The 27,602-nt window shown below is 43.6% G+C and overlaps 1 protein-coding gene across 1 annotated transcript; it reads left to right on the plus strand.

Annotated features, from left to right (window-relative positions):
- Positions 1–27,213, plus strand: LOC139367849 (BTB (POZ) domain containing 16). Its single transcript, XM_071106184.1, has 23 exons — positions 1–139; positions 8,561–8,810; positions 8,906–8,933; positions 9,104–9,229; positions 9,434–9,627; positions 9,748–10,062; positions 16,001–16,132; positions 16,226–16,283; positions 16,617–16,773; positions 17,525–17,618; positions 18,054–18,136; positions 19,003–19,131; positions 22,498–22,638; positions 22,840–22,951; positions 24,008–24,077; positions 24,285–24,415; positions 24,500–24,619; positions 24,827–24,909; positions 25,866–25,948; positions 26,067–26,141; positions 26,243–26,344; positions 26,671–26,859; positions 27,145–27,213. Exons 1-23 carry the CDS (start codon positions 1–3, stop codon positions 27,211–27,213), a joined length of 2,880 nt encoding a protein of 959 aa, XP_070962285.1.
- The last annotated feature ends 389 nt before the right edge of the window (positions 27,214–27,602 follow it).

Raw genomic sequence — 27,602 nt, forward strand, 5'->3', positions numbered from 1 at the left:
ATGGAGCTGGGAGGGGCGGTGCGTAGGGAGACCGGAGGGGGTTCCAGTTCGTGCACCATCTGTGGCTGCAGAGGGCACACTGCCGGTCGGTGCCAGGTTGGTTCCTCTGGGAGTCGAGGCAGCAGGCAGGGCACCCCAGGTGAGTCTGCACCACTCCTGTCCAGAGTCCTCTGTTGTCCAACTGTTTGTACCTGTTTGTTTTCCTGATTTTTATTTATTTATTTATTTTCCCAGCATAAGGCGCTCGTCGATTCAGGCGCAACTGGGAATTTTATTGTCAGAGCGCTCACTCTTTTTTTTTTTTTTTTTTAGGGGGTGGATCAGCTTAATATTGTGGAAAGAATGTTGCTTCCAATGTAATTGTCTGCATCATTTCCAATCCCCCATTTTTTTGTAAATATATTTTTCCATACACGCACGCATTCATGTACATATACAGTGGGGAGAACAAGTATTTGATACACTGCCGATTTTGCAGGTTTTCCTACTTACAAAGCATGTAGTACACTTCAGCATAGGTACACTTCAACTGTGAGAGACGGAATCTAAAACAAAATTCCAGGAAATCACATTGCATGATTTTTAAGTCATTAATTTGCATTTTATTGCATGACATAAGTATTTGATCACTCACTAACAATGTAAGAATTCCGGCTCTCACAGACCTGTCAGTTTTTCTTTAAGAAGTTCTTTAAGAAGTTCTCCTGTTCTCCACTCATTACCTGTATTAACTGCACGTGTTTGAACTCGTTACCTGAATAAAAGACACCTGTCCAAACACTCAATCAAACAGACTCCAACCTCTCCACAATGGCCAAGACCAGAGAGCTGTGTAAGGACATCAGGGATAAAACTGTAGACCTGCACAAGGCTGGGATGGGCTACAGGACAATAGGCAAGCAGCTTGGTGAGAAGGCAACAACTGTTGGCGCAATTATTAGAAAATGGAAGAAGTTCAAGATGACGGTCAATCACCCTCGGTCTGGGGCTCCATCCAAGATCTTACCTCGTGGGGCATCAATGATCATGAGGGAGGTGAGGGATCAGCCCAGAACTACACGGCAGGACCTGGTCAATGACCTGAAGTGAGCTGGGACCACAGTCTCAAAGAAAACCATTAGTAACACACTACACCGTCATGGATTAAAATCCTGCATCACACGCAAGGTCCGCCTGCTCTAGGCAGCGCATGTCCAGGCCCGTCTGAAGTTTGCCAATGACCATCTGGATGATCCAGAGGAGGAATGGGAGAAGGTCATGTGGTCTGATGAGACTCCACTCGCCGTGTCTGGAGAAAGAAGAAGGATGAGTACAACCCCAAGAACACCATCCCAACCGTGAAGCATGAAGGTGGAAACATCATTCTTTGGGGAGGCTTTTCTGCAAAGGGGACAGGAGGTTAGCATCCAATTTGTTGCACCACCTACAAGACTGGTATACAACTCCCTTATACTTTGCTTGAAAAGACATCTAACATCTAACACTAATATAAAATGAAATTAACAAAACAAATGAACACTACTCCACTAATTAAATGTATGTATTCCTATTCCTCCTATTCCTTCCTTCCTACCTATTTCCTTTTCAAACAACCGAAAGTGAGCAGGTGTAATCTGAATAAAGGGGAAAAGGCCCTTCCTGAATATAGGATGACACATTCGTACCAATTGACTAGAGAACCAGTTTGGATTTAGGGTATAACTTTTGTATGACTGATGCCTTTAGTGAGAGGTCTAATGCTTTAATGTTTAATAATTTCTGCCCACCGAATTCATATTCGTTATATAAATAGGCCTTTTTAATTTTATCTGGCTTGCCGTTCCAAATAAAATAGAATATTTTTTTGTTCATATAATTTAAAAAGCAGGTCACTAGGTGTAGGAAAACCATAAGCAAACAGGTAAACTGTGATATAACTAAGGAGTTAATCAGGGTGATTTACCACAAATAGACAGGTATTTTCCTTTCCATCGTAGCAAGATCTTATCGATTTTTGCTAACTTTCTATAAAAATGTATTGGAGTGAGATCATTTCTTTCTTTTGGGATTTGTATACCGAGTATATCCACATCTCCATCAGACCATTTAATTGGTAAACTACATGGTAATGTAAAATGTGAATTTTTTTAGTGATCCAATACGTAATATGGTACATTTATCATAATTTGGTTTTAATCCAGAGAGGATAGCAAAAGTATCTAGATCCTCTAAGAGGCCGTGGAGAGACTAATTGTGGTAAAAAAAAAAACTAAAAAAAACATGAATCATCAGCGTACAATGACACCTTAGTTTTTAAGCCACGGATTTCTAATCCCTTAATATTATTGTTTGATCTAATCTTGGCAGCTAACATTTCGATGGCAATAATAAATAGATATGCCGATAGTGGACAACCTTGTTTTACTCCTCTAGATAGTTTAAAGCTTTCTGAGATGTAGCCATTATTTACTATTTTACACCTAGGGTTACTATGCGTAACCTTAACCCATTTCATAAGAGATTCCCGAAAATGTAAATGTTCTAGGCATTTATATATAAACTCCAGTCGTACTTTATCAAAAGCCTTTTCAAAATCAGCTATGAAAACCAGGCCTGGTGTCCCCGATATTTCATAGTGTTCTATTGTTTCCAGTACTTGTCTTATATTATCTCCAATGTATCATCCATGTAAAAAAACCTGTCTGATTAGGATGAATAATATCTGACAATACTTGTTCATTCTATGTGCCAAGCATTTTGCTAGGATTTTTGCATCACAACACTGAAGTGTAAGAGGTCTCCAATTGTTTTAAATGGACTGGATCTTTATATATACCGCTTGGGTCCTGTTTCAGTAATAATGATATCAGACCTTCTTGCTGCGTGTCTGATAATCTACCATTTATATAGGAGTGGTTAAAACAAGCCAATAATGGTCCTTTGAGTATACCAAAAAAGTTTTGTATACTTCCACTGGTATGCCATCCAGCCCTGGAGTTTTCCCATCCTTAAAGGCCCCAATTGCCTCAAGCAGTTCCTCCTCTGTAATTTGGCCTTCACATGAGTCTTTCTGTACAGATATTAATTTTACATTATTATTAGGAAAAAAATCCATACAATTAGTTTCAGTTAGTGGAGATGGAGGAGCCTGAAATTAAAACAGATTCTTAAAGTACTTCCTCTTTCAAAATATCATTTGGTGAATCATGCGTGACTCCATCATTTGTAACAAGCTTTATACTTTTTTTTTTGTGGTAGCATTTCTATATTGAAGATTGAAAAATAATTTGGTGCATTTTCCCCATATTCCATCCAGTTCGCTTTATTATTATAATATATTACACTGGATCTTTCTTGAATAAGTTCCTCCCTTTCTTTTTGTTTTTCCTCTAACTTATTCTGTGCCTCTATAGTACCGTTTTTATTGCTATCTAACTGTACTGTTAGTCCTTCAATTTCCTTTGTTAATATGGACTCTTTTGATCTAAATTGCTTTTGTTTTATAGATGAGTACTGAATTGCATTGCCTCTAAAAGCACATTCAAGTGTCCCATACAGTAAGGGGATCTGCTGTACCTATGTTATGTCTGAAAAAGTCAGTTATAAATTCTTCTGTCCTAGTTCTAAACAATTTATCATCTAGTAGGCTTTGATTAAATTTCCAATATCCTCGCCCACGTGGAAATTCTGTAAGAGTAATATATATGCCAATTATGTGATGATCCGACCGCATTCTGTCCCCTATCAACACTTTTTAAACTTTTGGTGCCAGAGAGAATGGTATAAGGAAGTAGTCAAGGCGACTAGCCACGTATATCTCACTAGGTCAGGGTATTTAAGTCTCCATATATCCACTAATTCCAATATATCCATGACATTCATGATTTCCTTAAGTGTCTGAGGGTGATAGTTTGTAGTGTGATTTCCTTTCCGGTCCATAGAGGTATTTAAGACCATATTAAAATCTCCCACCATAATAATAGAGTCTAGTGTTGCTTGTAGAGTTGATAAATTCTTACATATATTTTCAAAGAAGCTTGGATCATCATTATTCAGACCGTATAGGTTAATAAGCCATATCTGTTTATTGTCCAATAACATATTTAAAATAATCCATCTACCTTGAGGATCTGTTTGGACAATTTGCACATTTGGATCAAAATGATTGTTAATTAAAACCATCACACCTTTTGAATTTCTTTGCCCATGGGAGAAGTATATTTTGTCCCCCCAGTTCTTGTCCACAAAACTTCATCTACAACTGTTGAATGGGTTTCCTGTAAACAATAGATGTTATATTCCTTCTCTTTTAGCCAGGTAAATACTGATTGTCTTTTCTTATTACCTGCTAGGCCATTACAATTGTAACTGGCTATACTTGTTTCACCACAACTTTCAATTCTTTTTATCAAAATATATGTTTGTAAACGTACCATTAAAAAGTAACATGATGATTGAGTGTCTATATAGCTGTACCATGATCTTTGCATTTCTACTAAGTAAACCTCCAATTGGTCCCTACTATTCCACCCGCTAAAAGCCCTCCTCATCCCAAGTTGGGTTGTCATCCCAATGCCCGGCAGACCACCCTCGACCCCCTGTATCCCATAACCGACTGGGATCCATCCTTTGAAAGGATCTCACAGTGCCATTTACAAAATTGAAGTAGATTAACTGCCAAATGCATTTCCATCGCCCTCACCTCGATTTGTATTATATATAGCTGTGGATCATCCTCTATTGTCCCTAACATCTTTTACTCCTTCGCAACAGTTGTGGGATACACACATACACCCACCCACACACACTCAACCCATACCCCCACACAACCATAAGCTTACTTACTCAACAATTGCACCACTCCAGAGCCCAAATCAAGATAGGTCTTGATTTACAAATGCACTTGCAGTTGCAGCTGCATGAGAAGGCCTGCAAGACCGCACAAAAAATAGGCAAAAATTGAGAGATTTTATTTACCATTATCACATCCTAGATGATGGAGGTCAAATGTACACCTTTCCCTGAAACACCCACAATACGGTCACCCGTATTGACCATATTCCCAAGCATCTCCATGCAGTCCGACTTTGATTCTGTGCCACTAGGGTCACAATAATATACCCCCTCTCTGCATGTCCGAGCGTGACCCCCTCCCCATGGGTTACTGCAGCTAGTGTTACCAGCACTGCCACTGCCTGGGTGGGGGAACCCCACCGGAATCCCCACCGGCTAGGTACAAGGTCATCAAGGTTCTCATTAGCAGCTTTGAGAATTTCCTTGTGTAGTATGCTCTCCCTTTAGGGGGCTTTGGCTTTGCAGGACCAACCCTGCCAAGCAGGCTCAGAATCTTGAGGGGGCAGTGCTGCTCTTGGTCTCTGTCCATCATTTTGGCTGCATACAGACCGCTTACAGCATGCACATAAAACAGTTAGGGACTTCTCCTGAGTCTCTGGGTCATTCAGGTGGGTGTCTAGGGTATAGGGTCATGGGACCGTACCATTAAAATAGGATCATAAATAAATAATTAGATATAATTTATTTTAAAAATGTAGTTCCCTATGATAGGACAATAACAAATCAAATGTATCATCTATTTTAAAACTGTTCCACCATGATAGGACAATAACTAAAGACATAATTCATTATAAAAGTATATCCATCATCTGAACAACATTGAGAGCTCTCTCATACCCCGGCCCACAGCAATACATTGTCTCTGGGATACGCAGCCATTTCATTACTCACTCACTCAACTTTCCAAACATAACAAATCAAAATAAACACACACCACACCATCCACACATACTGTGGCTTCTGTTTACATAGTTTTTATCTTCACTATGTTGAATTAGTGCTTGTGTGTTCAATTAGTTATATGTGAAGATATATAGAACAGCTATATTGTTTATTGTATTGTTACAATCCATAACCGGGCTAGAATTGTGTTTATTTTCCTCATCTATGAGAACTTTGTAATTTTTAAAATAACCATGGAGTAGTCTTTGTGTCTCTGAACAACTGGTTATCAATATATAGTTTATCAATGACGAGAGCTACTCGTTTCGCTTTTAATCTATTTTCTTTGAAAATTGGATACAGAACTTTGCGCCGTTCTGCAATTTCCTTCAGAAACTGATCATTCATGCCAATTTTGGTCCCAGCAAGTCTTTTACCCAGGCTTTTAACCATTATTTTATCTTTAAATGAAGCAAATTTGGCAACGATTGGGCGTTCATACCTTTGGCCTCTCTGTCCGAAGCGGTGTACACGTTCAAGATGGATTTTGTCGACAACTTTGCGTGGAATCTGAAGCGCTGAATCTCTAACTACAGATTCAGGAACTTCCCCTTCTTTCTCCTGGATACCTGTAAGTACCAGATTCTCTCTCATTGATCTAGTTTGTATGTCCAGTAAGGCTTCCCTCAGAACGGTGTTCTCCTTTTTAATTTAATTCATTTAAGTTTCAATCTTATTGACTGTCCCTTTTAGCTTGTGTGTTTCCTTCTCCAATGTCGCAGCTTTTTCATCACTCATCTCGAGGCTTGCCTTCAACTCTTTTACATCCTTACTAACAAATTCAAGTATACCCAGCTTGTCATTTATTGAGTTTAACAGATCGGTTTCGACCTTTACCATTCCCGGTGGTGAAAATATGAAATCGTCTGTGTCTGTAGAAGAGTCACGTTTCCGTTTTGAAATCGGTTCCCCTGTCTTAATCTCCGTCATGTCTAGGTGTTTCTTGTTTTCGTAATATTTGTTGATACATGTCTCTAGTCTTAAAATTTGTTATGTGTTATTATCCAGATTGAAGGTTATCACCCACCAGATTATGTAGTGCGAATATTGAATATGACGTTTTATCTTGAGGTGCTCTACATAACTTCATTCAGTCCGCCATTACCTTTACGTTCGCCATGGTGCCACTTGCTTGGTAGTGCTATCTACAATGTTGACACACACTCCCTGTGCTGGTGGACTGTTGACCTTTCTAAGAGCGCTCGCTCTTAGTTTAGCGATCCCCATTATTCCTGTGGTTAGACAGTTCCCCGTACACGCTCTGGATAGTCGACCATTGGGGACCGGGCTAATCGGGGAAGCCACTATCTCCCTGGCCATAGTGACTCCCCGGAGTCACGAGGAGAGAATCAGTCTCTTTCTCATTGACTCTCCTGCGTTTCCCGTGGTACTGGGTCTTCCCTGGTTGGCTCCTCATGACCCCACCATTTCAAGGCAACAGAGGGCTCTTGCAGGGTGGTCGCAAGAGTGCTGGGGAGGTGTGTAGGGGTTTCCGATCACCCCCGACTATGCCGATTTGGCTCTTGCCTTCTGTAAAAAGAAGGTGACTCAATTACCCCCCCATCGATGGGGGGTTTGTGCGATAAATCTCCTGGTGACTCCTGAGAAGTGCAGCGTCTACGTGTATCCTCTGTCACAGGAGGAGACGGTGGCTATGGAGACATATGTCTCCGAATCCCTGCGTCAGGGGTACATTCGGTCCTCCACGTCTCCTCAAGTTTATTTTTTGTGAAGAAGGATGGAGGTCTGCGCCCGTGCATTGATTATCGATGTCTCAATCAAATCACAGTGAGGTACAGTTACTCGCTACCCCTTATCGCCATGGCGATTGAGTCAATTCACGGGGCGTGCTTCTTCACAAAACTGGAACTCAGGAGCGCATACCACCTGGTGCGTATCCGGGAGGGAGACGAGTGAAAGACGACGTTTAGTACCACCTCAGGGCATTATGAGTACCTCGTCATGCCGTTCGGGTTGATGAATGCTCTATCAGTCTTCCAATCCTTTGTAGATGAAATTTTCAGTTACCTGCAGGGTGTAGTGGTGTATATTGATGACATTCTGATATACTCCACTACACGCGCCGTACATGTGTCTTTGGTGCGCAGGGTACATGGATGACTGTTGGAGCATGACCTGTACGTCAAGGCTGAGAAATGCCTATTCTTTCAGTAAGCCGTCTCCTTCCTAGGGTATCACATTTCCACATCAGGGTTAGAGATGGAGAGTGAACGCATTTCAGCCGTGCGTAATTGGCCGACAGCGATTTTTAGGGTTTGCCAATTACTACCGGAGATGTATCTGGTGTTTTGGTCAGGTGGCTGCTCCCATTACCTCACTGCTGAAGGGGGGTACTGTACGTCTGCAGTGGTCAGTTGAGGCGTGCAGGGCTTTTGGGCAACTAAGGGCTCTGTTTACCTCGGCGCCCGTGCTGGCCCATCCTGATCCCTCTATGGCGTTCATAGTGGAGGTGGACCGTCCAAGGCTAGGATAGGAGCGGTGCTCTCTCAGCGCTCAGGTACGCCACCGAATCTCAGACCATGTGCCTTCTTCTTGAAGAAGCTCAGCCCGGCAAAGCAAAATTATGATGTGGGAGTCCGGGTGCTGTTGGCTGTCGTCAAGGCCTTGAAGACATGGAGACATTGGCTAGAGGGGGCTAAACACCCTTTTCTCATCTGGACTGACCACAGCAATCTGGAGTACATCCGGGCAGCAAGGAGACTGAACCCTCGCCAGGCAAGGTGGGCCATGTTTTCACCTGTTTTGTTTTTGCCCTTTCGTACAGACCAGGTTCCCAGAACGTTAAGGCAGACGCACTGTCCCGGCAGTATGACAGAGGAGCGGCCCATGGATCCTACTCCCATACTCCCTGCCTCTTGCTTGGTGGCGCCGGTAGTGTGGGAGCTGGACACAGACATTGAGCGGGCGTCACGTGCAGAGCCCGCTCCCCCTCAGTGTCCAGCTGGGCGTCTGTACGTTCCGTCTGCTGTACGCGACTGGCTGATCTATTGGGCCCGCATGTCATCCTGGGATCGGTCGGACGGTGCGCTGTCTTAGTGGGAAGTACTGGTGGCCCACTTTGGCTCAGGATGTGAGGGTTTATGTTTCCTTCTGCTCGGTGTGCACCCAGTGTAAGGCTCCTGGGCACCTGCCCAGAGGTAAGTTACAACCCTTACCCATTCCACAACGGCAGTGGTCACACCTGTCGGTGGATTTCATAACCGATCTTCCACCTTCACAGGGTAACACCACGATCCTGGTCGTTGTGGATCGTTTATCTAAGTCCTGTCGTCTCCTCCCTTTGCCCGGTCTCCCTACGGCCCTACAGACTGCGGAGGCCCTGTTTACTCACGTCTTCCGGCACTATGGGGTTCCTGAGGATATAGTGTCTGATCGGGCTCACCAGTTCACGTCGAGGGTCTGGAGGGCGTTCATGGAACATCTGGGGGTCTCGGTCAGCCTTACCTCAGGTTTTCACCCTGAGAGTAACGGGCAGGTGGAGAGAGTTAACCAGGATGTGGGTAGGTTTCTGAGGTTTTACTGCCAGGACCGGCCAGGGGAGTGGGCAGTGTTCGTGCCCCGGTCAGAGATGGCCCAGAACTCACTCCGCCACTCCTCCACTAACCTCTCTCCTTTCCTGTGTGCATTGGGGTATCAGCCGGTTCTGGCTCCTTGGCATCAGAGTCAGACGGAGGCTCCTGCGGTGGATGACTGGTTCCGGCGCGCGGAGGAAACATGGGACGCCGCCCTTGTCCATCTTCAGCGTCACCGCAGTAAGGCCCCGATGTTCGCACCGGGGGACCGGGTCTGGCTCTCGACCCGAAACCTGCCCCATCGCCTGCCCTGCCGGAAGCTGGGTCCACGGTTTGTGGGGCCATTTAAATTCCTGAGGAGAGTGAACGAGGTATGTTATAGGTTACAGCTTCCCCTTGATTACCGCATTAACCCCTCGTTCCATGTGTCGCTCCTCAGGCCGGTGGTGGCTGGCCCGCTCCAGGAATCTGAGGTGCGAGAGGTTCCTCCGCCCCCTCTGGACATTGAGGGGGAACCAACGTACTCCGTTCGATCCATCCTGGATTCGAGACGTCGGGCGAGGGGCCTTCAGTACCTCATGGACTGGGAGGGGTACGGTCCGGAAGAGAGATGCTGGGTTCCGGAGGAGGACGTGTTGAACCTTCTATGCTGCGGGATTTCCACTGTCTCCTTCCGGATCACCCTGCACCTCGCCCTCTGGGTCGTCACCGAGAACGGTGTCGGCGCGCGGCTGGATCCGCGCGTCAAGAGGGGGTACTGTCACGACTTCTGCCGAAGTTGGTCCCTCTCCTTGTTCAGGCGGTGTTCGGAGGTTGATCACCAGTCTTCTAGCCATCTCCGATCCATTTTTCATGTTCCATTTGTTTTGTCTTGTTTTCACACACACCTGGTTTCAATTCCCTAATTACATGTTGTATATTTTCCCTCTGTTTCTCCCGATGTCTTTGTCGGGAATTGTTTATTTGTAAGTACTCATGCTATGCGCTACGGGTTTTGTACCCATGTGTTTGTTGTTTTGTATGCTGTTAGTTTTATATATTAAACTGCTCCGGCTATTCACCAAGTTCTGCTCTCCTGCGTTTGACTTCCCTGCCACCAGTTACGCACCCCTTACACACTTTCATTTCTCCTCCTGCCTTCCGCTCCCTCTTCTTACACTTTCTACCATTCTTCTTAAACAAACCATCTCCATTTTTCCCACCATTTTTATCCGACTCAAGCTCACCCTCTTCAAGCTCAGTCTCTCTCTTAGACCTCCTCTCCTTCTCCTTTTCCCTCCATTCCTCCTCCGTTTTCCAAGTATACATCTCCTTATGATAATACTGCACTACTCCTGACAACCATCTTGTTCTTGCTTTCCCTAGGGAATCCATTTCCCTTTGCAGCCTGAATGGAGGATGCTTTATGTAGGAATCTGTTGCCAGGGGACACAAGTATATTACCGGCTGGGCTGACTGCGTTCACACCTAGAGGAAATACCAAAGACAGTACAGGCAGAAACTGCTTCTCCAATAGAAATCCCAGATCACGCTTGTAGGTGATGTTATGGTGATGTTGACTAGCTGAGCTCATGCGCAGAAACACGTCATCGGGTTTAACGGTTGTTTCGCAACAAACTGCACATGTGCAGGCCTTCAAATCAAAGGCACACTTTCGATATAGAGTAAAGTTGTTTTTGACAAAAATGAAAATGTGTCAGTTTGCTACTTTCACGAGGTTGGAGTAAAAACATGTTCAACTACTTAAGACATGGCTCAAATCTAGGTTGTGCCTTATATTTAGAGAAAATTAACAACTAAAGAAGAATTTTTCACTTCTCTCATTGACTTCTTAAACCCCAAACCCACGCCTGGTCTGCTTGGTCTATTTCGCAAGCGTTCCTGGAAGTCTGACGATGTTGCACCTCTGGGTTTAGAAACTCTGTGGTAATAGCACAGATAGAACAAGGAGAAAATTATTTCACACGATGTATAAAGCTGAAGCATCCGGTTGGAATTCCACTCGCCACCAAATACGGCCTGCAGTAGGAGAGTATGGAGTGAGACGGAACTGGGCCGATATTCAGAAATATTTTCTCATCAATTAATTATTTGATCTCAATACAGTTTTCTGTGCCCAAAACAATAATCTGTTATGAACAGAGTGGATGACATTTTGCAGACTTGACCATTTGCCAAAGTTTCTAAAAAGGTTTTTGTTTAGAAGGAGTGCAAGGGCGAATTGGGTAATTGCACATGAGCACTTCACATAGTAGGTGTTCCCTAACGGAAATGTGCGAATGCATGCTAGAACGCAACCAATACAATCTTGCTAGCTCGTGCTTGGTTCTGCCCACCTCCTTGCTTGTTCTGCCCACCAAGCTTAATTTTCTCCAAATGGAAAGGACAGGCCGTGGTATATCTTGGGATAGTTATACAATTATTAGAGTATCACAGTATGAGTCATACGTGAGCTGTTGTAACTACTCAAGGGATATGTTCTGTGTTGGACTGTGACTTTTTCCACATTTTGTTACATTACAGCCTTATTATAAAATGTATTACGTTTTTTTTCTCTCTCATCAATTTACACACAGTACCCCATAATAACAAACCAAAAATAGGTTTTTAGAAATGTTTGCTAATTTATTTTAAAAAACAACTCATATCACATTTACATAAGTATTCAGACCATTTACTCAGTACTTTGTTGAAGCACCTTTGTCAGCGATTACAGCCTCGAGTCTTCCTGGGTATGACGCTACAAGCTTGGCACACCTGTATTTGGGGAGTTTCTCCCATTATTCTCTGCAGATAATTTCAAGCTCTGTCAGGTTGGATGGGGAGCGTTGCTGCACAGCTATTTTCAGGTCTCTCCAGAGATGTTCGATCGGGTTCAAGTCCATGCTCTGGCTGGGCCACTATAAGACATTCAGAGACTTGTCCCAAAGCCACTCGTGCCTTGTCTTGGCTGTGTGCTCAGGGTCATTGTCCTGTTGGAAGGTGAAGTAGGGAAGTAGGGAAACTCTGCTTACCCTGGGATTTGCAGCCATTGTGGTTGCGGCCATCTTCTGGATGGTAGCAGACTCCGAGCTAGTAGCCTCTCCCCATCCTCTCTGCTTCAACGAGGCCCGGCTTCCACAGGGGGAAGGCCAGAAGTAGACTACCCCTCTGACCTGAACCTTGACCCGATGACCGCGCCGACCAGAAGAGAAGAAAAAGAGGACATGAACGTTATGGGGTTTTCCCCGGGTCAAACACTTTCTTACAATTAGCTAGTAATATCTCTGCACTACAGAATGGATCAGATTGTTGGGGTTGTGGATTGTTACCAGACAGTGCTGAGACTATGCCATCACTAGCGATACCCCTAGGTGCTTATGAAATATTGATGTGGTCCAAAGCAGGTGACCTTACAAACAGAGAGCTTGATTGGGTGGAGGATAGGGTGTTTAATATGAGAATATTTGATTTTAATAGTCCCACCTCTCTGCGCAAGCAACCCATCACCCTGGCCTAATCTCCCCCAGGTTATTTGTGTTATATAGCAAATGGAACCGGTCTCCAGTTGGGGGAAAGTATACTATTATCTGCCTACGAATTGGTCAGGATCCTGCTATGATGCCTATGTTGTTTCTGCTGTGCGTGCTACCCCAGTCCCAAAAATCACCCTTTTCTCATTTGTATAAGGAGAACCCTTGTAGCTGGCCCCACAAAACAGGTTTTCTCTGCATTACTTCCAAATTATGGCATGACAACTGTGCTTGATTCCATTTGAGAACTAGCCAATGAAGTAGAAAGATTGGGTAATGTTACTGCCACTGAATTGAAAGCATTAACTGCTGAACTTGTAGCTACACGTACCATGGTCTTACAAAATAGATTGGCTTTGGATATTCTCCAAACGGATAAGGGGGAGGCTTGTGCGGTGGTGGGGACAGAGTGTTGTATTTACATCCCAGATTCCTCCTGTGGGGTTGCTAAGTCTGTGGCAACTATCAGGCAGGTGGTAGCTACTGTAAACAAGCGAGATATTGAGTGGGGTTGGGATCTGTTTGCATGGGTGAGAACTAGACTGGGGCACATTGGAACTCTCGTGTTGCAAGGTCTCCTAGGCCTGGTTGGAGTCCTTATGCTATCACTCTGCCTGTTCTCATGCCTGATGACCTTGGTGAGGAGATTGTGTGAAACAGCAGAATCTCTTCCCAACCAGATGGTCATGACCACCGAAGTCAACTTGAATGACCTGGCGGATCTCGCCACTGATTCACCCTTTATTGGGAATCCAAATTGCCCTATTGGAGATGATAGTGCCTACTGCCATTGAAATGACCCCGATCCCTACGAACCTCCCTTTTCCCTGGATTGTTATTATTAAATGACCTTTTCAGAGTTTCATTCAGACCACCCTTTCTGTGTAAAATGCCAATTTCCCATCAACCAGAAGGTTTTCAATTCTCTCGGACAGCTCAGATACTGTATGTCATGTATGATGATGCCTACGGTTTCCATGGCATCAAAGTGGGAATTGTGGAGGCAGAATTTGGGGTGAGTTGTTGTAACTTCTCAAGGAATATGTTCTGTGTTGGACTGTGATCTTATGCCTTTCATAGACTCCTGGTATGTCTGCAACCTAACACAAGGCCATTGTGTTCCGGAACGGTTGCTTCTATTGAAAGTGTGATTGTATTATTACCTCCCACTATATAAGGGACATATAACCCTTTATTCTTGGAGTTCTTCCCTGTGAAATCAGAGGTGGATCTCCCCTGCTGCTGCTTGTATTAAGGATGTTTCTATTATATCATTAAATTGTCTCTGTCTTAATCTTTGGTTCGAATTTTCCACAGCAATACCCATAAAACCTAGTTGTCAAACAGGGAAATGGTTCCAATCGTTTTCCCACCATAAATTTTTCCCATATTGGTATTTTCTTTGATAAAGATGGAATCCGCAGTAGGGGGAAACCGTGCCACTGGCTGCCCCACCACCATTGTTATTGTTTTTGTTGCCGAGCTGAGGAGCATCCAGCAGCATAGTAAAAACACAATGTGCTCTTCTATCGGCGCCCACAATGAGGCCGATTGTCACAAGTGGACAGAGTGTGTTTGATAGTTTATAACTCTATGTTGGGATAAGACAAGAGGATAAAAAGGGTCCCCATTTCAACCCAATACCTTGGTCTTTCTCCTCATATTGAAACGAGTCCTGTAAGATATACTGGTGCTGAGAAATACACATGAGAGTAAAACGTGTGACAACCAACCCTGGTCTCCCCTTCCATTCTGTAGGCTTGTTGAAAATGTCTTCACCTGTCCTAGAAAAGTCTAGGTCGCCATCAAATAAGCGAAAGTTTGAAGGCACAGTTTGATGGACCAGTTGCATGAAATGAACACGCTCACCAGATACCTCATAGGAGCATCATTCATCAGAAAAAAATATAGTCAAAAAGTCCATGTAATTCTTTGAATGTCTGGTTGGCGGTCATGTGGGTGTAACAGTATACGCTTAAACCGTCCCCTCGCCCATACCCGGGCGCGAACTAGGGACCTTCGGCACACATCAACAACTGACACCCACGAAGCATCGTTACCCATCGCTCCACAAAAGCCGCAGCCCTTGCAGAGCAAGGGGAACTACTACTTCAAGGTCTCAGAGCAAGTGACGTCATTGATTGAAACGCTATTTAGCGCACACTGCTAACTAAGCTAGCCGTTTCACATCCGTTACATGGGCGGGTACGTTTTCAACGTAAATATTTACTGTTGTAGGTTCCCCATGGAAGGCGCTGACTAAACTCAACTCTAACGATGTACTTACAGTACTTCGTACATGAAATACATGTTTACTGTATTTACAATATTTGCTGTTGTAGAGTCCCATGCACCTTGCTGACTAAACTGAACTCCACTATGTGCTTCCGTTGATGTGAAGTACATCGTGGAATTTACTTTAATCAGCACTCGGCAACCTTCACCCGGACCGATTTATAACAGTAGATGTTGGTTAACCTTTATTTGATACAGTAAAGATATTCTGTGATTCCGTAGCCTCTTCGATGTGGGAGACCTGGAGCTAAGAGGCTGGCTACATGTAGCCTACATATGAGATGATTGCCTACATCTGATGTGTGAAGTTTTATTGTATCCATGCATGTAAAGTTAAATGTAACTTGGTTTGAAATGTGAATTTGGGTATTTGTGCACTTCTATTCTGTTTGACTTGACGAAGATCCCGCTAGTTGGTAATTATGTTATTTTCAAATTAATTGATACACAGCGGTGATTGACTTGGACATAATATCTCTCACTCAATTAATTTCTGGACTGACTGGGTTTTTTTGGCACATAGATTGTGACTTTCAATTGAGAGTAAAATTAATTGGCATCTGCTGGGAAATGCTTTTTAATGTGGGGCCTACCGTATAGGAACAGACGTAATATATCTTGTACATATTCACTTCTTAACGGCGAATTGACCATTTTCGCGATAATTGTACTTCTGGGTAACGGATGTTAGCCTAGACGTGGTCCCTATGATAATATGGCAGTACAGATCAATTTCAATGGTCAAGGAATCGGACCGTGTGTGCGTAATAAACACCTGTCACTTTTAGAACATCTTGATTCTATTTCGAATGAAAGATTTTGACAGTTTTTTGCCAACAGAGTCACACTTTCCAAAGGGTCCCTTTTCTGTCTTTGGTGTGAGAGGGGATCCCGTATGGCGACGATGACGCATATATTGCCTATGAATGGAGGTGGATGCAGCTCGGGCAACTCTATTGGAAAAATCTTCGGAAACCCTCTATTTCGTAGGGGCGTGACGTCTGGCTTTCAGCGCGTGTAAGTCAGAAGACATAAAAATACTTAACTCTGTGATTAACCGTTATTCACGACACTTTGCTAAATGCACATTCCCGATCTTGATGTGCATAGATCAGTGTTGAAGGCTCCGGTCAAGGCATTCCGAGGCCATTTGTCCCTAGAGAGAATGGTGAGAGAGACATGTGGAGTTATACTCCCCAGTACTGATAGTTCGACATTTTTATTTTACTTCTAGCAGGGTAGTTGAAGGACTAGAACAGAACCACGATTATTGCTGTGTCAAATTGAGTAGGTTAGAGATACATCGTAAATGTCCTAATCCTGACAGGCAACCAATGATTTATAGTGATCAGTCTTTACCTGAGAGCTGCATGAGCTGGTGCATGAAGGGACTATAGGGATAAGATGAGCATCAATGTGTACCAAACATTTCTATCTTAACCACATGGTTATTATTTTCTATCTTATCTTGTTATTTTGACTGGTTACTATTTGTGTTCAGCTGTCTGCCTCCTCACATGGCCGTCAAAGGACACAAGCAGGCCACACCAACCGCTGGCAGCTGCGCCACCCCCTTGGCAGTGATCTGCTGGGGCAAGCACAAGCTGAGAGAACCATGAGAGTGGCCCTCAACACATCACTCAGGACCATAAGGACAGGTGTGTGTGTGTGTGTGTGTGTACGCGACCTATGTGCTACAGTTTGACAGAAGTTTATTATCCTAAGATAAAGGTCTTGAAGGGTACAGTATTAACAGTGTTAAGATTAGTTGAGGTTGGCAGAGGGCCTTGGTTCTTCAAGAGGTACTCCTCCAATGTTACCACAGAGCTCTAAGCCAGCCGAAATCTGTACGTGGCATGCTGTGTCCACAGTGCCAATGTCAGTGTGACCCAACCAAGAGCCCTGCCTACCAGGAGGGGTGCTAGACCCGATTGATGCCAACCACGCCAACCTGGTGTTGAGAAACTGGCAAAGTTATGTGGAGATTGGCACCTGGAGAGATCTGACAGCAGCCGGTTTCCAACTAGACTGGCAGTGCCATCCCAGAGACAATTAGGCCTTTGACATCTTCCAGATACGCTGTGTGCATCTGTGAGAGCAGAGGAGAGTCACAGGGGAAAACAATCGCCGATAAACTAAACTATTATGAATACTTTGTAAAGGTTACATTGGGATGCAAAATGCCAAGTCAAGTTGAACACGAGAGGTTTTTATCCAACACGGATCCTTTGTTGGGGGCGTTTACAGTATCACAACAATTTCAATGCCAATCCATCATTGCACCTCCAAACTCAACGTGAAAGTCTGCCGTTGTTACTGTCTCATAGTCGTATGTGTCTACTGTTGAGTCCAAACCCCCCTTGTGTATCACCCCTCTCCTCACCCCTCTCCCGTCTGTTTGTTTTCCAGCTGACTCTCCACAGCCCTGCACTCATGATGAGCCCCCCCTGCCACGGCTTACCCTCCTAGCGAGCACCAGCCTGCCCAGAAGCCCCAGACGCTGGTACGCTGCCAGGCCCGCAAGGGCACACACTGACAACCATAGAGAAGGAGAGACAGAGGGAGGACAGTTGATCGGACATTTGGGGCCTGCTGCCAGCCGCATGCAACCAGTGTGGAGCAGGCTGCATGCCACATTGGAACATGATTATCTTTCATTTGGTCTGCTTTTGTGTGGAGCACAATGGCCACCATAAAGGGGGCAGACCCACCTGTAGAGTTGGTGAGATGGTCACGCTGGGAGCGTTTGGGCTGGACGGGAGGGGTGACTTCTGATTGGGACAAAATGGTTGTGTTCTGACGGGCTCACCTTGTGTTAGTTCGCCTTTTCAAGTTGCTGACAAGAGTTAGATGATTTTCCATGAGTTAGGTGTTTACCATTAGAGTTTTTGATTTGTGTGCTTAGGATGATGTGTTTTTGTGTGTATTTGTTATGTAGTGTGCCAAGTCATCCCAGCAAGGCTACACCAGAGGACCTGTTCTACCTCCTGTCCTGCAGTGTTGCCCATTACAACCAACCAGGTTTTTCTTCGCCTGTCTCTCTCTCTCTCTCTCTCTCTCTCTCTCTCTCTCTCTCTCTCTCTCTCTCTCTCTCTCTCTCTCTCTCAATTTAAAATTAAATATGCTTTATTGGCATGATGTAACAATGTACTAATTGTCAAAGCTTACTTTGGAGATTTACAATTTTAACATAATTAAAATAATAATAATCAATCTTGTCAACGTGACAACATTAACAACAATAATCAAGGGTCAAAATAACCATACATTGAACAATAACAATAAGCGTAGAGGACATGTTGCAGGTTGGTTGGTCTGTCAGACACTGTCCCTCATCTTATGGCTGGCGGCAATGTAGTGCGCTGCCAACCCACAGCTCTCTGCGTCCTACCCCAACAGGACGGGTAGCCTATTCTCACCAGAGAGGTCTTTGAAACCTTGAACAAGGGGTTCAAATTTGGGGAAATGACACTCAATTTAAAAAAATATTTTTTACATTTTGTCAGGAAATGCAGCTCTGTCTCTCTCTCTGTCTCTCCCTCTTTCTCTGTCTCTCTCTCTTTCCCTCTTTCTCTCTTTCCCTCTTTCTCTCTCTCTCCCTCTTTCTCTCTCTTTCTCTCTCTCTCTCCATGAATGCTGTTTCCATTTATTTTATCCCCTCTTGCTCTTTTTAATAAGGTGAAATATGTAATGCACCATTTTTAAAGTAAAGTAACAAAATGCTTGGAGGGTGCTGTGTCACTGAAAGGTTGACGACCCCCAGTTAAAAAATGTGCCATGAAAGGTCATGATACCGTAGCAGTGGGAGCTGTCAGCATACGTAATGTCAACAACAACAACAAAAGCAAAAACTTGCCTGGCTCAGTGTGTTGTCTGTTTGTTGTCAGACGTGGTGCTGGAGTGCCTGGGAAGCCAGTGGGAGCTGCACTGCCCTAATCTCACCAAGTCAGGCACCCTAAGCAACCTCTACATGTCAACCAGACAGCAGAGGGCAAGGAGCCTTCAGGACAGAGCAGGTGCGCTTCTTAAATGTGTCTGCCAGAGTTCTGATCTGATTACAGTATCTCTGCATCTCTTACTGACTTTGCTATACTTTTTAGCGTTATCTGTGCTGTGTGCTGGAGATAAGAGTATTACAACCCTAATGTCTCTGCATCCTCTCTCTGGTCTTATGTGTTGTGGGAGACGGACTTCCCAGTTAGCACATTTGGCTCCTTGGAAGTTGTGGAAACGTACATTTTCCGTTTCCCATTGGATCTAGGAACGAATCCATAAGTTTCCTCACCGGAAAAACTGAACGTTTTTTTTAAACGTTCTGAGAACTGAAGTGAAAATGTTGTCTGTTCTGTGAATGTTTATTTTAAGTTGCAGGGAGGTTCTGAGAACATTTTACTCTGGTTCCTTTGAAAGTTTAACAAAAATTAAAGAAGAGTAAAAATAGTGATACAAATTCTAACTTGGGTTGGTTTATGTCGTCCATGTCTAACTGGGTCCATGTCTAACTGGGTCCATGTCTAACTGGGTCCATGTCTTCTACAAAGGATTGGAAAGGTTGCCAGATATTATCAAATGTAATTGCAGATCTCCTAACGGAGTAGTGCATTTTCTCTAGTTTGAGATGTTGCATAACTTCCTTTATCCAATGGTTAAAAGTAGTAGGAAACCTATCTTTTCACTTAAATAGTATAAGAAGTCTAGCTAGAAGAGTAGTTAGTACATGTCAGTATGTTGCCCACAGAACTGTTTAGAGGGGCCTCCTGTGGTGCCACTCCGATTAATGAAAAAAAAAGCAGATTGTTTATAGGCCTCTCCACTAAATTAGAAAACATCTAAAAAATGTATATCCAGAAATCCGTCACTTTTGTCCAAAACATGTGCAATAAAGTAGCAGGAGCCTGCTTATGTCGGTCACACGTGGGATCTATTTCTGATCTAATCTTGGATAATTTTGCCTTTGACCAATGCAGCCAATTAACAATTTAAAAAAATCTCTCGTAGACAAATAGATGAAGAATGTATTTTCTGAAGCATATTCTGCCAAATTTCATCTGAAAGTTGCTCACCTAAGTCCTCTTCCCATTGGTTTTTAAGAGATTATCAAATACTTTTTAATATATATATATATTTGATACTTACAGGGGTCAAAAAATTCCAAATCAAATAGCTAAATGATCATTGGTATGACCTTCTTAAAACAATTCCATATGTTTGCTTAGTAGAAACCCAGCCCCGGGCCCTTAAATCTTATAGAACCATGAGGAAACTTGTAGGAAATGTTAGAAACATTGTTTCTTAACGTTCTCTGGACTATTTGAGAACATTCTCAATGTCAAATCAGTTGGCAAACGTTCCTAGAACATTACCAAAATTGAAATTAAATGTCACCATGTTTGAACGTTTAGTAAACGTTCTGTTAAGTAATGAAATACCAAGAAAATAACATATTTTTTGTCAAGTTCCTTAAATGTGCTGACAATGTTCCAAAGCCAAGCAACTAACCTGCACCATTCCTAGAAAGTTGTGGGAAGGTTGTATGCAAAATAACCATAGGACAACCACGCTCTCACCAAGCTCTAAGAAACATATGGTTCTCAGAACAAAATGTGCTAGCTGGGTTGGCCCTATTCACAGAAGTTAGTGCCAAATGCTTGTCCTCTGACGACATTTTTAGGAAATTTGTGAGGAATTAACACCTCTATATAATGTTTTATAGAGACAATCCGGAATTCAGACAGCTGGTTTCCATTAGTCCCTTCCGCAAAGACATACAGTATGTTATTAGATTATTGGGAGTGTTCTCCCCCAGCATATAGGTCTCATTTTTCTCATTCAGTAAATAAAACCAATAAATTGGTCCTTTCAAGTGTTGTGTAGTTGATGTTTTCTTGATGTTTTTCTTTTTTTCACTGCCTTATCATTGCTATATTTGCATCTTAGGTGTATCTTTAAGTGTGTGTTAGTGTACAGTTGTGTAAATATCTACAGTTGAAGTCAGAAGTTTACGTACACTTAGGTTGGAGTCATTAAAACTTGTTTTACAACCACTCCACAAATTTCTTGTTAAATAACTATAGTTTTTTCATGTCAGTTAGGACATCTACTTTGTGCATGACACAAGTAATTTTTCCAACAATTGTTTACAGACAGATTATTTCACTTATAACTCACTGTATCACAATTCCAGTGGGTCAGAAGTTTACACTAACTTGACCATGCCTTTTGAAAAAAGGTTGGGAAATTCCAGAAAACGATGTCATGGCTTTAGAAGCTTCTGATAGGCTAATAGACATAATTTGAGTCAATTGGAGGTGTACCTGTGGATGTATTTCAAGGCGTACCTTCAAACTCAGTGCCTCTTTGCTTGACATGATGGGAAAATCAAAAGAAATCAGCCAAGACCTCAGAAAAAAAATTGTAGACTTCCACAAGTCTGGTTCATCCTTGGGAGCAATTTCTAAACGCACGAAGGTATGCCGTTCATCTGTACAAACAATAGTACGCAAGTATAAACATCATGGGATCATGCAGCCGTTATACTTCACGGGAATAATGACCATCGTTATGTTTGGAGGAAAAAAGGGGGAGGCTTGCAAGCTGAAGAACACCATCCCAACTGTGAAGCACGGGAGTGGCACGGGAGTGGCAGCATCATGTTTTGGGGGTGCTTAGCTGCAGGAGGGACTGGTGCACTTCACAAAATAGATGGCATCATGAGGTGGGAAAATTATGTGGATATATTAAAGTAACATCTCAAGACATCAGTTAAAGCTTGGTCGCAAATGGGTCTTCCAAATGGACAATGACCCCAAGCATACTTCCAAAGTTGTGGCAAAATGGCTTAGGGACAACAAAGTCAAGGTATTGGAGTGGCCATCACAAAGCCCTGACCACAATCCTATAGAAAATTTGTGGGCAGAACTAAAAAAGTGTGTCCGAGCAAGGAGGCCTACAAACTTGACTCAGTTACACCAGCTCTGTCAGGAGGAATGGGCCAAAATGCACCTAACTTATTGTGGGAAGCTTGTGGAAGGCTACCCAAAACGTTTGACCCAAGTTAAACAATTGAAAGGCAATGCTACCAAATACTAATTGAGTGTATGTAAACTTCTGACCCACTCGGAATGTGATGAAAGAAATAGAAGCTGAAATAAATAATTCTCTCTACTATTATTCTGACATTTCACATTCTTAAAATAATGATGGTGATCCTAACTGACCTAAGACAGGGAATTTATACAATGATTAAATGTCAGGAATTGTGAAAAACGGAGTTTAAATGTATTTGGCTAAGATGTATGTAAACTTCCGACTTCAACTGTATGTAATCTGATTACTTCAGAAGTACAGTAGTTGTAGCATGTGCCTCTTCTTGCATGGATCAGGAAGTGGTAAGAATGGGAAAGACAAGGCATACAGCCGACCTGGCAGCAGCAACTCCAGCAGAGACAAACAGAATGGGAAGAAACCCGCAGGCCCACTGGTCCTCCAACTCTCTGTGAAAGAAGCCACCGTCACCAAAGAGGGTAGCTGCAAGAATCATACACTCATGACATACATCCAAGACAAATTTCCCCCTCGGGAACCAATAAGTAAATCCTAATTCCCATTGACAAACAGTACATTTGGTTCAATGACAGTTTATGTACCCATATCGCTCATACAGTATACCCACGGCTGATGAATGAAATTAATGGTCAGACTGTTAACCCTGTGGTTTCCCCCAGCCCTCTCCTTTGCCCTCAGGACCCTCTATAACCCAGAGGCATGTCCGGAACACTGGGGAGAGGGGGTGCTCTCTACCGCCGCCCTGCTGGGCCTGCCACACCTTTTCCAGAGGTGAGCCGGACTACCACACCGCACTACTAGTCCTGGGGAACCCATAGGAGTGCATATTTGTAACACTAACACACCTGATTGAACTAATCAAGCGCTTGATGAGTAGTTGAATCTGACATGCTAGTGCTGGGTTAGAACAAGTACGTGCACCCCTGTGGGTCACCAAGTTCCATGTTTGAACGTCGCTACGCAACACTGTCCAGCAACACCGTTGGGAGGATCACTGTGTTGTAAAACAATGCTGTGGCGTGCAAAAACGGGCCATCACTCAGCCAAAACGGGTTAATCCTCTTTTCAACAAAAACAAGGTCAAGGAGGAACAGGAATTAACTTTTCCCTGCTTGTATACATGTATGTCACATTGGATAACTTGTGATACTATGATGCCTCCAGAATACACGCCCATCTCTTGTGGGACCTAATTTGGCCCAGTTGAAGTGGTTGATTCATGTCCATGAAACTGGGTGGGGATGGGTTTGAATGAGATGAATCCATGTCGACATTGGCCTTATTTTCTCAGCTTGTCCTGAATGTACTATAAGCTTGAAATCACCAACACCCTTACAAGAGTCGCACCCGGTCACTTAGTCACCCTGGGTGCCCACATAAAAAAACACTACAGTTTACAATAGAATACTACACTACTTACTATAGAATTCTGTAGTAAACTGTAGTATCCCTTGTTCAGTACTTACTATTTTATAGTATACTGTAGAATACTATTGTAAATACTACAGTATTATCCACAAAAAACACTGACATTTCAGCAAAAACACTACAGTCCACTATAGTAAATACTACAGTATTTAACTGGCATATACCCATTCCCTTCCCTCATATCCCAATTTGTGTGACCCGTAAGTGAGAAACCTACAAGCCAAGTATAGACCATATATTGTGTTTCTTATAGCAAACTGTAAACACTATAGTAAACTCCACAAAAACACTACATTATTCCTACCATAGTATACACTATAGTATGTTTTCATGTGGGTGTATCGTAAATAAAGCAGAAGTTTATTATGAGGTGACAGACAATATGTCTGTGATTGACAGGTGCCTAACAGAGATGATAAATAAGATCAGCTCCTCCACTGTGTGTATCTTTCATGGCGTGTCCTGCAAGGTAAGCTGCACTAGCTACCGGTGTGTGAAGTAGTACTAAAAGTTACTGCTCAAAAATATACACTAGGGGGAGCCAAATCACCTCAAACACATAAATGCACTGCTGTCTGAATATGTCCATCCACGTTTGTCTATGTGACGTTTTGCATGATGGTATATGTTTTTGTGTGTGTGTGTGTGTGTTTGCCTATTTTTCTGTGTGGTTCAGTTTAAGGAGACCAGTCTTCAGAGAGCGTGTGAGCGATGGTTGGAGCTTTACCTGGTGACTGAGTTGACATGTTTCATCTACCTGAGAGACTTACCCTTTGAACTCCTCCACAAGACCCTAAGTTCACCCAGGTAGCTGCTAGAGTAAGGTCCAACTTAAACAACACCCTATTCTAGTCATAACTCACAATGTTGGTTTTTAATCGCCTTCTCCAGGGTCTTTGCTGCCTGTGAGTACCAGCTCCTGAAGACAGTGCTATACTGGGTATTCCTACAGTTCAACCCTGCAGCTCAGATCCTTCCCTCTCATAGGTTCATTATGACCTTCTTCTCCAGGTACTGGTCACATAGTCATCAGGAGTAAGTTAAATTGTATGTCGTTCAAGTGTTGGGAATTCGTAGACTACTGTCCGTGAGTAACATGTTAGGCCTGTTTGTTTGAACATTGACTCTGGTAGACATATAACTACACTGCCCCACAAGCTTATCTCTCGTTATTTATCTCTCTCACGCTCTCTCACTCTCTTACTCCAGTTGGCCAAGGGCTGGCGTCTTCTTGGAACAGCCTGTGGGACAGAGGTTCACCGTTCTCTTCCGGGCCCTTCGCTTACATGGCATCACTCAGCGTGAGTGACAACCGCAATTTTATTTTTTTATTTGACCTTTGTTTAACTAGGCAAGTCAGTTAAGAACAAATTCTTATTTTCAATGACGGCCTAGAAACAGTGGGTTAACTGCCTGTTCAGGGGCAGAACGACAGATTTGTACCTTGTCAGCTCGCGGGTTTGAACATGCAACCTTCCGGTTACTAGTCCAACACTCTAGGCTACCCTGCCGTCCATCGACCTTTTAAAGCTCGATGACATAACACTAAAACCTAGAAAACATCAAGTCTGTTTTGCCATTGTTACGTTTATTTGTTAAGTTTGTGCATTAGTTCATGTACACAAGGCCTTTCATAGTACAATGTGTTCATCATTACTATGTTGCAATGGTGTAAGGGGAAGGACTCTAAACTAAAGCCAGACATGTTGGCCGTGGCCTCGGTATGTGACTACATCACTCTGGCACCCGTTTCCATCATGCAGCTGGAGACACATAAAATGTGTTGCTGCCTGTTGCCAGAAGACCAGCGGTCCATAGGAGAGCAGCCAGTTTAAAAAACAGTTTGATATTAAAGAACCACGCAACGTGACTCTAACCAGTATGATTCTGATAAGCAGAACTGATCAAATCATACACAGTACACACCCTGGGCCAAGTGGGCATGTTCCCAGGCAAATAACACGTTTTCATCCTTTGCTTAGATGGAATCTGATTCATTCTGAAACTGCAGATGTCTTTTCCGTTTTTATTGACTTGAGGAACTGATTGTATTCGTTAAAATTAAATGCATCTCAGACGAGTTGCAATAGATTATCATTGGTGGGTTATGATTATGTTTAGGTATTAACTGTTTTCACGTAGATACTTTTGAATTGTTAGGAATTAATTTGTGTTAGAGTGAAATGGTAAATGTGAGTGATATTTTGGCGAGTGAGTGTTTGCTTGATGGCGAACCCTAACCTTTGACCCCCTCCAGGAGCCCATCTAGAGGAGATGCAGCAGATCCATGTCTTTCCTCAGTCCTGGCTGCTCCTCATCTTCTCCAAGCACTACTACGCTGTGAGTTCATGTAGACAGGCAAAACCTAAGAATATAAGAGGATCATTGGTCAAACATACTGTTTGACAATCTGCTCCTGGACATAGCCCTTTTTCTCCCTCGTTCGCCCCCATCCCAGCTCCACAGTGGAGGAGACATGCAAGTAACAGATTTCTCCCAACAAGCAGTGCGCTTCGGCATGGTCATTGAGAGGGTAAGCCATCTCACTTAACTCTGTAACTGCAAAATGGTGCAAGTTGAAAAGGAATCAGTTGTGTTATTCATTGGCGATATTGTCTTGGTGTCGTCCTACAGGAGCCTCAATACTGCACACGAACCATTGGACTGTATGGCTTCTACTTCCTGCTTAAAGCAGCCAGCATGGGAGAGCTGGACTCACATGGCTTCTCTCTGCAGGTCAGGGTGCATCAACGCTGCATCTCAAATCGGGACATTTGCTCTTGAGTGCCTATGGCACGGTTCAGAGGAGGCTGGTGGGAGGAGCTATAGGAGGATGGGCTCATTGTAAAGACTGAAATGGATTAAATTAAAAGGAATGGAAACCACATTTGACTCCTTTCCATTAATTCCATTCCAGCCATTACAATGATCCCATCCTCCTATAGCTCATCCCACCAGCCTCCTCTGGCAGGGTTATAAGTAATAACCAGCAGATACATTACACCAGTAAACACTGCAGAGACTGACGGGTGAATGGCTGTGTACCTGTGTATCCACTGCAGAGACTGAGACACTGGGACCCTGCCATGTCTGTGCGGGCGTGTGAGAGGCATCCTTTCAGTATGATGACAGAGCGGGCCTTGTCCTATCAGATCAACGTGCAGGCCCATGTGCACGGCCAGTGGCAGGAGTTCAACAGTGGTCCCATCAACCAGGAGTTTGGCCTGACCAAACGCACCTGCAAGAGCCAGGTATGAGGACGGATTGATGCAGGAACAGGGAGGAGGGAATCGGTGGCTGTGTGATTTCAGGACAGGAGATAGGGTCTAGTACTTTAATGATATGAGAATTGCAATGTTGTGATTTTTCATATTCGTTGGATACAAGTAAGTTGCTATTTCTGGGGGGAAAATTTAGCTTAAACAAAGAAACTTCACAAGGTTTGACTTGGATACTAGCTAACAGGGCATTGTATTTCTGTTGTATTTAGAGGGGTCTACTATCTGAACTGCTGTACCTCTTCCCTCTGTGTGCAGGTGTTTAAAGTGAGGGGCCTCAGCTTGCCCATCTTTGTGACCTTTGCCCTGGCCTTCGCTGCAGTCTGATACCCTGCCAGACAGTCACCATGGTGCTCGTTATCACACGTAAACATCATACTTCCTGTCTGATTAAAAGTATCCAGGAGGATACTTAGTGGGGTAGCCTTGTCTTAGTGGGGTAGCCTTGATAGCAAAGAAGAAAGCCACTTCAGAGACGATCTGTTAGGCACACAGCCTGTTTTAACCCAAACCATGCTAAATGCTCTGCCCGTTGACCAAATCCGGTAAAATAGTAGTCTTGGACACTTGCTTCTTCCACTGAGACAGGTAATGGTCTGTCGAGGTACAAGGGACACAATTATAGTAATATGATTCATGCACTTTCACATCACTTGGTAGTATGAGGTTGTGTCCCAAATAGCACCCTATTTCCTATACAGTTTGACCTGGGTCCT

The sequence above is a fragment of the Oncorhynchus clarkii genome, chromosome 16, assembly GCF_045791955.1.
Source record: "Oncorhynchus clarkii lewisi isolate Uvic-CL-2024 chromosome 16, UVic_Ocla_1.0, whole genome shotgun sequence".
Lineage (NCBI taxonomy): Eukaryota > Metazoa > Chordata > Actinopteri > Salmoniformes > Salmonidae > Oncorhynchus > Oncorhynchus clarkii.

Bases quoted from the DNA above. Each gene is read 5' to 3' on its own strand.
- LOC139367849 (XM_071106184.1), top strand. From the start codon at position 1: ATGGAGCTGGGAGGGGCGGTGCGTAGGGAGACCGGAGGGGGTTCCAGT. The intron at 24,620-24,826 runs GTACTGGTCACA...CAGTTGGCCAAG, and splicing joins ATTATGACCTTCTTCTCCAG to GGCTGGCGTCTTCTTGGAAC. The intron at 26,345-26,670 runs GTCAGGGTGCAT...TATCCACTGCAG, and splicing joins CACATGGCTTCTCTCTGCAG to AGACTGAGACACTGGGACCC.